The sequence below is a fragment of the Schistocerca americana genome, chromosome X (genome assembly GCF_021461395.2).
Source record: "Schistocerca americana isolate TAMUIC-IGC-003095 chromosome X, iqSchAmer2.1, whole genome shotgun sequence".
NCBI lineage: Eukaryota > Metazoa > Arthropoda > Insecta > Orthoptera > Acrididae > Schistocerca > Schistocerca americana.
Genome location: NC_060130.1, coordinates 195139595 through 195156447, shown reverse-complemented (window position 1 = coordinate 195156447; position 16853 = coordinate 195139595). Strand labels below are relative to the sequence as shown.

General features: G+C 42.1%; 1 protein-coding gene across 1 annotated transcript in view; it reads left to right on the top strand.

The window, feature by feature from the left end:
* The window catches only part of LOC124555909 (unconventional myosin-Vb-like), a 65179-nt gene that overhangs the window by 39386 nt on the left and 8940 nt on the right, over window positions 1-16853 (top strand). The window contains exon 3 of the mRNA XM_047129966.1: window positions 8346-8462. Within this exon, the coding sequence (XP_046985922.1) occupies window positions 8346-8462 (117 nt within the window). The remainder of the gene's footprint in view (window positions 1-8345; window positions 8463-16853) is intronic.

The window sequence follows — 16853 nt, the reverse complement described above, 5'->3', positions numbered from 1 at the left end:
GCAAGGAAGGAATTCATAAGGATCAAGGGAGATAGGGGGATGAGGGTGGATGGGAAGTGGCAGCTGGTAGGAGGATAGGAAGAAACAGAACATGATCTGACAGTTTTATCGTCAACAGCAAAAACAGGCATCTACCACTACCAGAGTTACATGGAGAAGAGCCTCAGGTAGAATGAGGAGCAGGAAATATGCAGCACACTTCAACCATGGCCAAGAAGCCTAGGAATGTACAAAGTGTTAGGAAGAAGAAAGTGCTGCTGCTAGGTAGTAGCCATGGTTGAGGTGTAGGTCCTCAGCTAAAGGAAAGTTTCGGGGCAGCGTACCAGGCCACCAGCATCTTCAATCCAAATGCAGGGCTAAGTCATTTGATAGAGGACCTAGAGTCTTTATGTAGGGACTTCACAGAAGAGGACCATGTAGTGATAGTGGGTGGGATGGGAAACAGTTTGGACAGGGATGGGGCATATGACATAGGTGGTGACATGGACAAGATAGCTTCCCTGACTCATGGCACCAACGTACACTTTGTTGAGCTGTTCCTGCTTCATGATCAACCACACCTTGATGGAGCTGTGAGGTGAATCAATGTGGGGTTAAGGATGGCTCTGAGGACAACCAACTTTGCTCATGTTTCTCTGCTGCCCATCGGGATTATCAACAGATGGGGTTTCACTAGGCATGGCCTGCACCTAAACAGGACTGGGAAGGGAAGATTGATACAGCTGATTCATGAAAGTATAGGGAGTGGATCTTGGGCAACACATGGTCAAATAACTGATGTCATAGGTAGGAAAAGTATGTCTTTTTTAGGATAAATCCAGACACCAGGTTCCCCTCATAGAGATTATCTCGAGCAGTTTAAAAAATACTGAAACAATCACTCACAAGACATATTTTAACACTTCAAATTTCACACGTACCAGATGTCGCAAACAAAAATAAACCATTGGAAAGAGTAACATGGGGCATTTCACAGACTTAACAATCCTCCATCAAAACATGCAATCAATAAAAATTAAAATACAACTATTAGAAGCTGAGCTCCAATCTTTGAACTGCATAGTAGTTTGTATTACTGAGCACTGGTGTAGAGACATAGAAATCAAATATGTAGTATTATCATTGTATGAAATGGCAACTACTTCAAGGGGTGGAGGATCATGCATTTATATTAGAAAAGGAATACAGTTCAAATGAAGACATGACCTCAGTACAGTAAGTGAAGACAAACACTTTGAAATATTAGCTACAGAATTAACAGGGCTTGATATCACCAAGAAATTAATCCTTTTGTGTGAGTATAGATCTCCCAGTAGTAGTGTGGACATTTTTTTCAATAAATTAACAGAAGTTCTAGAAGTAGTCTGAAGTGCAAAGGTCAACGTAATTCTGTGTGGGGACATTAACATCAACACTAATATCATAGATGAATCCAGCAGCACCTTCATAAACATGCTTCAGAGTTTTGTCATGTCCCTATTGGTCAATAGTGCAACAAGGGTTACTACAATGACTGCATCAGTAATTGACCATGTGGCCACAAATATGGACAGGGAAAAATGTGATTTAGCTGTAAAAGATCTCAAACTATCAGACAATCTCTGTCAAATAACAGTAATAAAATCAGGCATCAAATCATTCCCTAAACTCCAAGTCTACAAATGACATCTATCAGAAGGAAACCAATGTGAATATGAAATTCTCTAAATTCTCCACATTGTTTGAATTTAACTTTGAAAAGGCGTTTCCAAAAGTATGCATGTCTGTATGAACATCTGACAAAAACAGATGGATAACAGCAGGTATTAGGAAGTGCTCCCAAACACTTAAACAACTCAGTTCCAACAAAAAGATTTGCAATGATCCAGAATTCTTAAATTTCTACCATAGATACAAAAAGATCCTACAGGAATGTGCTGATTTCTGCAGAAAAGTCATTTAATGATAAAATAATATATAATGCAGAGAATAAAAGCAAAACAGTCTTGGATGTTATAAAAAAAGGAAATGGAGAGAGGCAAACAAATGCAGAATAACATACTGCGAAGGGAGCGGGATAAGGTAATAAATGATCCACAACCCTTAGAAAACTATATAAATGAGCATTTTTCAAGTATTGCCAACAAGTTACAGCAAAAATTCCCCAAAACAAATATAACACCTGTAAATAATGTTGCACTAAATACAATGATGTTACTTCCAACCACAGAGAATGAAGTTAATAAAACTGTTCAGTAACTAAAAAATAAATTGTCAGCAGGCTTAAATAAAGTACCAGTGTTTGTACTGAAACAATGCATAGGGATTATACAAGGCCCCTTAACAAATATAATAAATGAATCCTTCGCATCAGGGATATTTCCAGAGCAGTTAAAGCAGGCAAGAGTTGTACCTTTGCTTAAGAAATATAATGCAGAAGACACAGAAAATTACCAGCCCATTTCCCTGCTGTCAGCATTCTCAAAAATAATAGAAGCAATTATGAAAGACAGATTAATGAATTACCTGAATAAATACAGTCTTTTAAGCGAATCACAGTTTGGTTTACAAAGTGGCAAAAATACGAAGTCAGCGATAGAAGAATTCACAAAAGTTGTACTTGATGCTCTTGATAAAGATGAGTATGTCACAGGCATATTTTTGGATCTTTCTAAGGCGTTTGATACAGTCAACCACAAGATTCTATTAAATAAATTAGAAGCATTAGGAATAAGAGGAGTAGCTAATGACTGTTTTCCATCATATGAAGCAGGTAGGGCACAAAGAATAGAGAACACATACTTCAAATAGAACTAAACATTTAGTAAAACTCTTATCAGAACCAAAATACACTAATATAGTGGTTCCACAAGGCAGCACATCAATGACTTTCCCACTTGTGTTACTCGTGGTGAAAAAATGGTCTTCGCTGATGACAGCAATATTATTGTCGTGGAGAAAACAAGTGAAGTCATTGCCAAGAATGCAAATGAAACTCTCAAGGAAGTTTATGATTGGTCAATAAGCAATAAAGTGACATTTAACATGAAGAAAACTAATGCCATGAATTTCAGTTTGAAGAGGAAAAATGACCATGTTAAATGTAGATTTTACCTCTATAGACTGTGTAATAAATGCAAAATTTTTAGGAATGACTATTGATTCTCAGTTGAAGTGGTGTGAACGCACAAAGGTACTTGCAAACAGAATGTCATCAGCCCTTAGAATCCTATCATCAGTGTGTAACATGCAGTGTCATTTAGTTACATATTATTCATATGTACACTCAATGATTAGCTATGGCATTCTTTTCTGGGGAACAAATGCACAAAATATGAACACAATTTTCATACTTGTAAAGTTCTGTTCATAATACTGTGGATTTTAACTGCTCCTTGTGAATTCATTTACCAGTCAAGTGTACACATCAAAAATAACATTCATAATTACTGCACAAACAGCCCTGTCCATGGCCATGCAACAAGAGATAGATTCAACTTACATTTACCAAGAAAAGAAACATAAAACTCAAAACAGCACTTTCTACCAAGGAATAAAACTGTACAATAAATTACCTAAAGAGATTAAAGAAATTGCAGAAATACACTTCTTTAAAAAGACAGCTAAAAAGTGCCTGTTATACAATATATTTTATACATTGAAGGATTACTTAGCTAAAATAGAGTAGGGGTTTGATAAAAAAAAGTTATACAAATAAATAAATAGACGATGATGATGATGATGATGATGATGATGATGGTAATAAAACATACACCATACAACATTCCACATTCCACATTCCACATAACACCTTCACTTAGTTTTTTTCCTTCTCTTTTCCTTTCTAGAAATACTTATCCCCAAGCTATGCATGGCACAATAGTAACGTCTCTTCCTCTTTCTGAGCTCAATATCTCGCTCTTTATGGAGGAATGCTGATTCAGTTTTTCAGGATAGCAAATGGGAAGTTGCGGTACAGAAAACGGCCCATGTGCAGTGACTGATAGTGAGATGTGACTGAACAGTGTGGCATTACATTATTTAACAAATTATTTGTAAAAAAAAGTATTCTATACCAGGAGTAAATCTAATGGTTCTCTCTAACTAGAAGTCTGGAAATGTGTGTGTCTACTAATTAGCTTATTTTAAATTGTTCTAAACTTGTAAATACTTTTACATGTCCAATATCCTTGTAATAAGAGATCTACGGATGAACAAATCTGCTGCTGCTGCTGCTGCTGCTGCTGCTACTACTACTACTACTACTAATACTACTACTACAAATGGCAGTTATCATGACTTGAAACCTAAGTTGGTTAGCTCTTTGTGTGCTACTGTTCTCAGTATCCATGGAAAGTGGTTGAAGGGCAGTGAATGTATGAGTAGGTGACATTGTTGGACGTCTGCACCCCACCAAAGGACATGGAGATTGAAAGTTTGTCTGCTCTGTAACACAGATTAAGAAAGATCCAACAACAGAGTTCAACACTGATGCAAGCACAAATGTTTCAGAGCACACCATGCTTTGCACATTGATATTTACTGGTCATTTTATGAATGTAACAATCTCTAATCTTCTTTATTATGTGTCATATCAATCTGGTATTAACAGTACTTAATGAGTCTTCATTTTACCGAGTCCCTCTAACAGGGATACCTGAAAAACAGTGATTATTTAATTCAGTCTCCAGTAAAAATGTGCATCAAACATAATTATGAAAGGCCAGTATAGTGAGAAAAATATCAGTGGTACAGTAGCAATGTATGAATATCAGTATTGTTTTGGCAGTTTATTGATATTTCTAACATATTGGTGGTCTATCACTGTCATCTGTAGCCATTCATTTCAGTGAGTAGGAATAACTGCACCAGCCATCCCAGTTTCCCATTTGTGACTGAGTTAAGTGATTTAATAATGCAGTGAAGTGGATCTGTGTGCTCCTGCATGGAATAGAGTTTTATAGGAGAAAAGCTATCATTTGTAGGAACCCCACTCTACATTTGTGTTGTAGAGTGCTCCCCTTTTCTGTGAATAATAATCAAAGATGTCCATGTGACACTAAAATCATTCATCTGTGTTTGTTCATGGAATTTCATACAGGACCAGTCCTAAATTTTCTACTCCTCACCACTGATTTCTTTTTTGACCCTTTCACATTATCACAAGTGTTCCTCCCTTTCCTGGCTGTACTATCAACAGAGCATTAAAATTTGAAAGGAAATGGGAATCTACATAGATCTTTTTTACCAGTATTCCACTAGTTTTTACATAAAATAGTACTTCAGATGATCACCAGTTGAAGTCCAGTGCCCACATTTGGTAAACTGAAGAATTCAGATTTCTTTTGTGGATGTCTTGATTATATCAGTGCCCACATTTGGTAAACTGAAGAATTCAGATTTCTTTTGTGGATGTCTATTCAATTCTGCTGTTCAATACAGACCAAAACATAGTACTTGGTGTTCTCTTAATAATTTTAAATGCAGCAAAATTAAGTGTTTTAAATGGTTAATTATCACATTTGTTCCAGTGTACTGATGTGCCAACCACATTACAGCCCATAATTCAGGCTGCCCACTTGCTACAGGCTCGTAAGCTGGATGAAGATGTTCAGCATGTATGCAATATGTGTGATAAACTTTCAATGTTGCAGGTATGTATTCAAAATTAACTGTATCATTGTTTCAAATTGGTGTCAGTTATAACTGATTTATTAAATTTTGCACATGATTAGATTGCCCATTGTGATGGTTCTTACATAGTAATCCATCCACTCATGTTAAAGACTGGTTTATATACCATATGGGTTAGGAAGAAACATATTTATAAAGACTTGTGAGCTACAGTTGTTTTTTCATTAAAGTAATTAGCATTTCTTGGTGCTTCATATGTATATTATACAGCAACTGATGATGTAATTCTCTGCAGCTAGAACAGGTTGTTCCAACTTATGTGCTTGTAATAATTTGTGGATTGCTCCAACCAGTGTTGGTGTCAGTGAGGAATTGAATTAGCCTGCACGGCAGCACCTTGTAATCTGACAACTATAAATGGTGCACATTATGTTATTGCCAACAACAAATTTGGAGTGTTACATTAACTAAAAAATGCAGGAAACAAAGGAAATAAATAATAAGGAATTCTATTAATAGTATGTAATATGTTCATTAGGCTTCTGAAGTTTGAGGTTTTTCCAGATTAAGAGGAAATATTGAGAATCAAAGTGTTTGCAGTGTTACTGTGGAAGATTAATTGTAACCTCATAAAGAAAACTCCCTTCTTTGCTTTTTACTCTTGCTATGGACAAAAAAAGTGATAACATTAGTGTATATATACCCAAACATGCACATGATCATGACCATATTTTTGTATAGGTTGTGAAACATTTTTGCTGTAATGAAAAATCCCACTAGGACAAAGTCAGTGTGCTGTGGTATCTTTCTTTCATTGAAGTTAGAAATACAAGATTCACATATTTTAACTTTGGTAATGGTGACAGATCATGGAATGAAACCAGGAAAGGATTGTTGAATAATTTAATTTCCATTTCCAAAATATTGAGCTCCTGCAGTCCCTTTTTAAAGACATGCTTAACTGGTTTATCTTGACTTGGTAATCAGTAAAACTAGTAATCTTAAAGAAGCCAGGTGACCCAAAAATGTTAAATTGCAGTCTCAAACATAGCTTTTCCAAGAACACTCAGATTTTGTTTTGCACATCAACCATTTTATTCTCCATCCATTGCAGTAACATTTTAAATTGTTCAGATGTATTTTCACGTCTGCCAGGAATGCTAGCTCTGATAAACATTTTAAATCTTTCAGATATTACACTTCTTTCCCTATAACTTTCGTAAAAGGAAAAGCCTGCTCACAAATGTGAAAGTAATTAACAAGAAATTACCAATCAAGCTAACTGTGGTGTGGTTAGGTATGTCCTCATACTTTGCATCCATATCTTTCTCCTGCCATGGTTGCCATGTCCAAGTTCCAGCGAGTTGCAATTTGTTGGGAAGGGAAACTCCTTAAATTCTCTGCAACTCCTTTGGAGACAAATATTATGCATCTGCTACCAGACTTATTGCTACAATAAACTTTTTTTTCAGATGTAACCCTCTTGATATTTTGCTTTTAAGTCTATTAGATCTCTGAGTATTTTGCCCTCTATCTGCTCCTAATGCCCTGCGTGGGAGCATGTACAAGGGTGTGCTGAAAATTTATGCCTCCAAGTTTTTTATACATAAATTCTTAATGCATTTTAAATAAAGCACATGTTATTAACATTCTACATCTTTATTCTTCATTTATATATATTTGCAGCCCTCTGCCATGAGAGGTCTCTGAATTGTAGCATGTAACATGGTGGTGAGTAATGTAAGTATGTCAGTGGATTAGAAACAGCATGCTAAAATCAGATTCTGGGTTAGAAGAGATTGTCCACACATGCTGCTCCTTTAGTATGACAAAGGTAGATCACAAATTAGCATTGTGACATGTGCAACAATCGTCCACCTTTGTTTCACTGTCATCGATCATCCTCCATACAATTCCAACTTGGCACAATCAAATTTTCATTTTTCCAAAACTTAAAGAACACCTTCAAATATGTTACTTTGACAATGAAAAAGAGGTGCAAGCGGAGGTGAGGTTCTGGGTCCATCAAGCAGGTCAAATATTCTGCAATGACTGTACCAAGAAATTGTCGTCTCAGGAAGAAATGTGTTACCAGGATTACTATACTGAGAATAGAGATACAGACTGCTAAGAATATTTGTTTTATTTAGGAATCTTAGAGTTTTCGTGTAGAAAATTCAGAGGCATTGCTTTTCAGGATGTCTTCGTACAGTCATGTTGTATGGTATACATATTGGCAAAATTAAGTACTTCGTGGCATACACAGCACTGCAGGCATCCATCTATATAAGTAAATGGAATTGTCTCCTCCTGCGACAAACACATGGGGCTTTCATGGCTAACGATATCTGCCATTGTCAGTGTGAGAACACAAATGTGTTGGCATTTGTTATATCAGATATGGTGACATGATACTTGCAGACAGAATCTCATCAGAAATTTGTGTGCTTGAAGTCTTGATGAGTATCAGCTGTTGTCTCTGAATTATATACTATTTGTATGTACAATTAATTCTTCCTTCTGAAATTCTTCTTTGAGGAACAGTTTTGTCTGTCTCCATTGTATCAGATACTGAAGTTAGGAGAAAGTTGACATCCTTACAAATGTAATGTTGCAGCAGCAGCAGCAGTAGTAGTAGTAGTAGTACAGCTATTAATTTAATGAATATTTCTGCTGTTGTTATTACTGCATTTTTTTTTTGTATGGTTCTAACTGCTACACATGTTTTTCAGATAATCAAAATACTCAATCTGTATACAACCATTGATGAATCTGAAGAATGTGTTCCTGTCAGCTTTATTTGTAGAATACAGGCCAAGCTCCTGGAAAGAAGTGAACCTCAGAAACAGGTATGGAGAAATGAGAGCAAATTGCTGCTCTTGCAATGTTTCATAACTACTGAACCTTTTAGAGAAATTGTTAGACCTCTATAAACCATGTAATGTGTTGCATTTTCTACACTGACAAAGGTACCACAATTAGCCTTCTTCATTTTAATTCCTCTCAGCAGTATGATGTTTTTGTAGTCCAATGAAAAATTAATTAGTCCTGGAGAGCTCTTTGAGAGTAGTGTTCCATTTCCTGACTGACCACCTCGATAGCTTTGACAGTGACATCTCCCACAGTTTCTCCCTGACCTATACTATTACTCACTATCTAGTATTTTGTGTGTGATATCACTGATCAGCAAGATGGTTGAATGATACGACATCCAATCAATTCCCTAAGGATGACAGCTGAAATTTTGTTAGCTACATGGGTTTAGACTATTTTTTGTTTATAATATACTTAGTTGTGAATGCCATATATCCATATTCAATCCCATCTAACTGTTTACCCTTTGCAGATGGTAAGTACCTAATAAATATTCAACATTTAGAAAGAATGATATGGTGTCTAACAGTGTCTGCAGTGCCATAGCTGTTAAATTGCAGTGCTAGTTTATCGTTACCAAAAGACAAAAAAAAGTTTTGCAGCACCTTAGTACCTATAGATATGTATGGGTAAGAATTCTACAGGAGCAGGGAGGGGAAGAATAAGCCTTCGGGAAGAAAAAATATTTACCATGAAACAAAGCAATCAGCAAAATAAAAGCAGTCTGAAAATGCATATCCATGTAACCAAAAACTGCTGCTGAGTAACACTGAAGACTGTATTCTTGAAGTCTGTCTCCTCTTCAGTGGCAGCCCTCCTGTGGTCCGGAGTGGTTTCTCCTTCTATAGTTAAAAAGTTGCCTTCACAGGTGTTGCAGCAGGAATCTTGGAAGATCATAAGAAACTAGTCCTGTACTTCAGCTATTGAGTAGGAGGGGTATGCCCCCACAATGGTTACATGATCTGCCCAACTCTCCCCCTTCCTCTCCCCCTCCCCCTTTCTCTCGCCCTCCCCCTCCCTCTTTCTCTCGCCCTCACCCTCCCCTTCCCCCTTTCTCTCGCCCTCACCCTCACCCTCACCCTCCCCATCCCCCTTTCTCTCGCCCTCGCCCTCACCCTCCCCCTCCCCCTTTCTCTCGCCCTACCCCCATCTACCCCACGCCTTTACCCCTTTTTGTGTAGAAAGGATGGCACTATTCCAGCTGGGTAATAAAATTTATTGCATTGAGTCAGCCTAAAGGTTTCATTGTGCCCTGTATCTATTGCTCTTTCACACTGGAGAGGCATATTCCATGGCAGAAAAATAATGTCACTGTAGTTGCATAGATTGTTGTACAATGGACAGCAGCTGGACTCTTGTCCCGGGAGCAATTGGTTCCTGCAAGCAGCAGCCACTTGGGCATGGTCACTCATTGGCTACCTCTGCAAGATTCCTGTTCGCCTTCATTCACCACTGACACCTGTTGTTTGTGGCTCTTGTGACAGTCATATGCCAAGCACCAACTGCAGGTGTCAGCATAGCTGTGTGTGAGTGGGTTGCAGCCAGCTGGCCAATTGCTTGCTGTCATCCTGCTGCCCACCTGCCCTCTTCCCATGAAGTGAGGGCATGGTCGCCTCCTTGCACTGATGCAGTGCTAACGTAATAGTGCAAAATAAAGTATTAATTTTGGCAGCCACCTCTTTCTGAACCTTCACCAGCCTGCTACCTTGCCTCAACCATTTGCTGTCTGCCATCCTTACATTGTAGTAGCCCCTCCATCTCAAGCTTGGCTATAATTGGCACCAGAATTGGTGGCGTCTCCAAATAGGCACCAGATGGTGCATTGTCCAAGCAGCACGATGTCTGGACCACTGCCTACAGTGTAAGCACAGCAGGGGGAATGAGAGAACTATTGGTTATCTTTGTTGTGTGTGACAGACATGGGATCTAGCAGTAACTATCACAATAACTTGAAGTTATTTGTTTTGGGTCAGAGCAACTGGATAATGTGTTTGAGTTTCAGGACAATGGTAAGGCTCAGTGTATGGAGCATGTTAGATATTCACAAAGTAATCTGCTCGGGAATTCTGCAGTGTGGGCTGAGTGAATATATGTAACTTGCTTTACGTCCTACAATATGGCCATGTTGCAAGGCTGTATATGGAGTGTAGTGTTAATGATAAGGTGTAGTTTGTAATTTATTTATTTTTTCAGGTTGTGAACTGTTGCATATTTATACTTTGCCTTTGTGTATTGTGTGTGGGTGAGGAGTAAAGGTGTTGCAATGGCAGTCACGCATGGTGCAGTTTGGAGCTTAAGGCAGTTCATTTTTTGAAAGAAAAGTTAGTACAGTTGTCAGCAGATAAAACAGTAATTGGGGCAAACTGCAGTTAGGGATGAGGAAATGGCATTGCTCCAGGCACCAGACCAAATAATAGTTCAGCTGCTGCATGCCCCCCCCCCCCCTTTTCCTGGAAGGTCATCTGAGGACGTGGTGGTATTTGTTGAGGACCCAATGATGTCAGCAGGTATTGGTGATTAGTCCAATGTTCAGTTGTTGTTGGTGTCAAAATTACATCAAGTGGAAGAACTGAAAACTACTGTGGGATATACAGAGGCACTAAGAAATCATAAATGTTTGAGCTGATAAACTAGGGGCTTCTCAAGAGGTACAAGAAGCAGAGCTGTGCAATGTTCTTTCAGGAATGATTGAGTACTGTTACAAGGAGGCATTGACAAGCCATAGCGGATTATGCCAACAGAATATGCAAGGTCAATATGTACATAAATATGAGCTGGGACAGAAGAATGAAGCAAATATTCAATACAATGGAAAAACAGACAAGGTTGAAAATTTCACTTTCATTTACTCATTGACAAGTTTTGGCTTGGGATACATTTTCAAATTATGCAGATAGTCAAAATGGTATTTCCCAAAATATAAGACCCATATCAAGATAACAAACATGTAAACCCCCCCCCCCCCTGCAGGTATGGTGGTTAGAATAGGTCTGAGGTATTCCTGCCTGGCATACGAAGTGACTAAAAAGAGTTTCACACATTTCGGCCTTTATGTGATGGTCCCCTGTACGGTTTGACCTCCATTCTCAAAAATTTTCCCAAAGAGCGAGCCAATTGGTGAAGGGTGTCTTACAAGGTACATCGTGTCCATCATGCATTGAGATCTTTAGCCCACTTTCTTGTCGTCGCATTGCAGTCCTGCCCATTCTCCATCTCTTGGGTGAGGACACCTTCCTGGGTGCGTGTTCCACCATGCACTACGCAGTGTCAATGTCTGCGTTGACTTCTTGGCACCTGAAATCCAGCACGGTAGCCAGTCCGTTATGGTGGGGCTGCCATGTACCCTGTTGGTTGTAGCCCCTGACCACACAGGGACCGCTCTGTTGATGCCTGTGCCATTAACTCCCCATATATGCCAAGTGGTAGATGCCCATCCTCCTGGGGCATCGGGTCTCCCAGCAATGGCCATCCTGCCAGGTGGCCTTTACTGCAGCTGGGTGGCGCCAGTGGGGAGGGTCCCTGGTCGGAGTTGGTGGCATCAGGGTGAATGACAAGCGATGAAGAGTAGTCCATCATCTCTTGCTGGTGGTGAAACACTAGCAGCCTCTAAGCGATCACAAGCTCAATTCAACGCACAGAATTATGAATAAGAATCGTTATCCTCCCTGGCCACACCATGGGAGGAACGTCAGGCTAAGGATGGCGACGGATCTTATTCACCCCAGTACCTTGAATGTTCGAGAGCTGATGGGGAATCTTTCATGACGATGAATCCTCACTTTTTTGTTGAGCATTTAGAGGACAAGTTCGTGGAGGTGGAGGGCTTGTCCAAAATGAGATCTGGGTCAGTCTTGATCAAAACCGCATCCTCTGTCCAGTCACAGGAGTTACTTGGTTGTGACAAGCTGGGGGATGTTTCTGCAACCATCATTCCCCACAAGAGCTTACATATGGTCCAGGGTATCATATCACAGAGACCTTCTTGTGCAGTCCGACGATGAGCTGCGCGCCAATTTAGAGTGGCGAGGTGTACATTTCGTCCGGCGTGTCCACTGGGGTCCAAAGGATAATCAGGTTGCCACCGGTGCCTTCATCTTGGCCTTTGACGGTGATACCATGCCCAAGAAGGTCAAGGTGATGGTCTAATGGTGTGATGTAAAGCCCTATATCACTCCGCCGATGTGGTGCTTTAAGTGCTGGAAGTTCGGCCATATGTCTTCCCGCTGTATTTCCAGCGTCACGTGCTGAGATTGCAGACGCCCATTACATCCCAATACTCCGTGTGCCCCATCTCCCATCTGTGTCAACTGTGGAGAGCACCATTCGCCTTGCTCGCCTGACTGCAGGATTCTCCAGAAAAAAAGGAAAATCATGGAGTACAAGACCCTGGACAGACTGACCTACACTGAGGCTAAGAGAAAATTTGAATGCTTGCATGCTGCGTGTATGAAATCATCTTACACCACTGCTACAACAGTTCTGGCACCATCAGCTCCTCCAACCCCAGTCACCTCTCAGAGCCAGAAGACTACACCTGCCCCCTTGGTGGTGAGGGCATTTCCCTCCATGTTGCTCCTGCACCACCTACTTTCGGAGCAACACTCCACCAACCATCGGGAACGTCCGTCCCCACTTCTAAGCCAGAGAAGCATAAGTCTTCTTCAGCTTCTCTGGCTAGGAAGGGGTCCCTTGGATCACTCCCTTCCCAGGTTTCTTCTAGTGGGAAAGATGATGCCCGCCAGTGGCTGAAGAGCCCAAAAGCAGCTGGTCGTAGGGCTTCACGCTCATCATCAGTCCCGGAGACTGAGCCAGTGAAGTCCTCCCAGCCAGGAAACACAAGGAGCAGCGAGAGAAATCCAAAAAGAAAACCCCTAAGACGAAGGAAATTGCAGTGGCACCCACACCACTGCTACCTACAAGCTCTGCGTCTGATGATGAGGTGGAGATTCTGGCGTCTGCTGAGGACCTAGATCTCACCAGACCCTCAGACACAATGGATATAGACTGCTCAGGCAATAAATCGGAGGCAGCAGGTGACTATGAGGCTTAAACTGCCTCACTGAATGTTCCATGTCTTCCCAGTCCCATGATGTCATCCTCAAGTCGAACTACAGCTTGTTTTTCCACTGCCTGGCTGAGCTACGGCAACTGTTAAGCTTTACACCTGCTATCTGCATTACACTCCACGAAACCAGGTTCCCAGCAATGCGAACCCCTGCCCTCTGCGGCTATAAGGGATATTACAGGAACCATAACAACGATAATAGTGTGTCAGGTGGAGTTTGTGTTTATGTCCTAAACTCAGTCTGTAGTGAACATGTGCCCCTTCAAACCCCTCTTGAAGCTGTGGTTGTCAGAATGACAACGATGCAGGAAATAACTGTCTGCAATGTATGGATGGTGCAGTGCCCCTGAATGTATTAGCTGCACTAATTGATCAACTCCCTAAACCTTTCCTACTTCTGGCAGATTTTAATGTCCATAACCCCTTGCGGGGTGGTACCATGCTTACTGGCTGAGGCAGAGATGTCGAAACTTTACTGTCGCAATTCGACATCTGCCTCTTAAATAATGGGGCCGCCACACATTTCAGTGTGGCTCATGGTAGTTACTCAGCCATTGATTTATCAATTTGCACCACAGGACTTCTCCTATCTATCCACTGAATAGCACATGGCTACCTGTGTGATAGTGACCACTTCCCAATCTTCCTGTCACTGCCCCAGCGTCAGGCACAAGGACGCCTGCCCAGATGGGCTTTGAAAAAGGTGGACTGGGGAACTTTCAGCTCTGCCATCACCACTGAAGCTCCCCCACATGGTAACATCGATGTGATGGTTGAGCAGGTGACTAGCACAATTGTTTCTGCAGCAGAAAACGCGATCCCTCACTCTTCAGGCAGCCTGAGGCATAAGGCAGTCGCTTGGTGGTCACCGGAAGTCGCTGAAGCAATTTAGGAGCGTCAGCGAGTTCTACAGCAGCATAAGCGGCACCCCTCCCTGGAGCATCTCATACCTTTTAAACGGCTCCGTGCCCGTGTTCACTACCTTATCAAACAACGGAAGAAGGAGTGTTGGGAGAGATAAGTCTCCACCACTGGGTGCCACATGGCACCTTCGCAAGTCTGGGCAAAGATCAAACGTCTTTTCAGGTACCAGGCCCCAAAAGCTGTCCCTGGTGTTACCATAAATGGTGAGTTATGTACCGACGCAAAGGCAATTGCTGAGCGCTTTGCCCTGCACTTTGCCCTGCGCTTTGCGTCGGAGAATTACCCTGCAGCCTTTCGCACACTTAAACAGCGGCTGGAAGAGAATGTTCTCTCATTCACTACATGCTGCAGTGAATCCTATAATGCCCCATTTACAGAGTGGGAGTGCCTCAGTGCCCTTGTGCATTGCCCTGATACAGCTCCTGGGCCTGATCACATCCACAGCCAGATAATTAAACATCTCTGATCTGACGAAAAGTGACATCTTCTCGTCATTTTCAACCAGCTCTGGTGCTATGGCATCTTTCCATTGCAATGGCAGAAGAGCACCATCATTCCGGTACTCAAAACCGGTAAAAACCCGCTCGATGTGGATAGCTATCGGCCCATCAGCCTCACCAACGTTCTTTGTAAGCTGCTGGCATGTCTGGTATGTCGGCGTTTGGGCTGGGTCCACGAGTCACATGGCTTGCTGGCTCCATGTCAGGGCGGCTTTCGCCAGGGTCGCTCTACCACTGATAATCTTGTGTCCATAGATTCTGCCATCTGAACGGCCTTTTCTAGACAGCAACACCTGATTGCCGTCTTTTTTGACTTACATAAAGCATAAGACACAACTTGGCGACATCATATCCTTGCCACATTGTATGAGTGGGGTCTCCATGGACCACTCCTGATTTTTATCCAAAACTTCCTGTCGCTCCGTACTTTCCATGTCCAAGTTGGTGCCTCTCAACAGTTCCATCCATATCCAGGAGAATGGAGTCCCTCAGGGCTCTGTATTGAGTGTGTCTCTATTTTTAGTGGCGATTTACGGTGTAGCAGCAGCTGTCGAGCCCTCTGTCTCACCTTCTCTTTTTGCAGACGACTTCTGCATTTCGTACTGCTGCAAAAGTACTGTTGTTGCCGAGCGGCGCATACAGGGAGCCATCCACAAGGCACAGTCATGGGCTCTAGCCCATGGCTTCCAGTTTTCAGCAACAAAGTCGTGTGTCATGCACTTCTGTCGGCGTCGTACTGTTCATCCTGAACCCGCACTTTACCTTAATGATGATTCACTCACTGTAGTAGACACATATCAATTCCTAGGACTTTTTTCAACGCTTGATTGACTTGGCTCCCTCATCTTTGTCAGCTTTAAGCAGAAGTGCTGGCAGCATCTCAATGCCCTCCGATGCCTGAGCAACATCAATTTGGGTGCAGATTGCTCTACACTGCTGCAGCTCTACAGAGCTCTTGTCCAAACCTGAATTGGCTATGGGAGTGTGGTTTGTGGTTAAGCAGTGCCTTCAACATTGCATTTACTCACCCTGTGCACCACTGTGGGATTTTATTAGCGACACGAGCTTTTGGTACGAGTCCAGTGACCAGTGTCCTGGTGGAGGCTGGTGCCCTCCACTGTAGATCAGACGTGCGCAACTGCTCATAGTTACCCTGAGCATCCGAATTACCATCTCCTTTTCCTGCCCGCGGCAGTCCATCTCCCGCATCGGCGGCCCAGATCAGGGCTAATGATTGTGGTTTGCGTGCGGTCCCTTCTCTCCAAACTGGAGTCCTTCCCTTTACCAGCTCTAGTTGCGGTCCGTTCACGTATGCCTCCACGGTGTACACCTTGGCTGCAGCTTCGTCTGGACCTTTTGCATGGCCCTAAGGACTGCGTTAACCTTGCCGCTCTCGACTGTCACTTTCCTCTCAATTCTTGACGTGTCCCGGGGCTCTGAAGCGGTTTACACCGATGGCTCAATGGCTGATGGTCATGTAGGCTTCACATATGTTCATGGAGGACATGCTAAGCAGCACTCCTTGCCAGTTGACTGCAGTGTTTTCACTTCAGAGCTGATGGCCATATCTCGTGCTCTTGAGTACATCCACTCATGCCGTGGCGAGTCATTTCTCCTGTGAACTGACACACTGAGCAGCCTACAAGCTATCGACCAGTGCTACCCTTGCCACCCTCTGGTAGCGTCCTTTCAGGAGTCTATCTATCCTCTGGAACAGTCCCGCAGTTCCGTGGTCGTAGTGTGGACGCCAGGATACGTCAGAATCCCCGGCAACGAACTTGCTGACAGGCTGGCCAAACAGGCAATGCAGAAACCGCTTCTGGAGGTAGGCATCTCCGAAGCTGACCTGCGTTCTGTCTTACACCACAGGTTTTTCC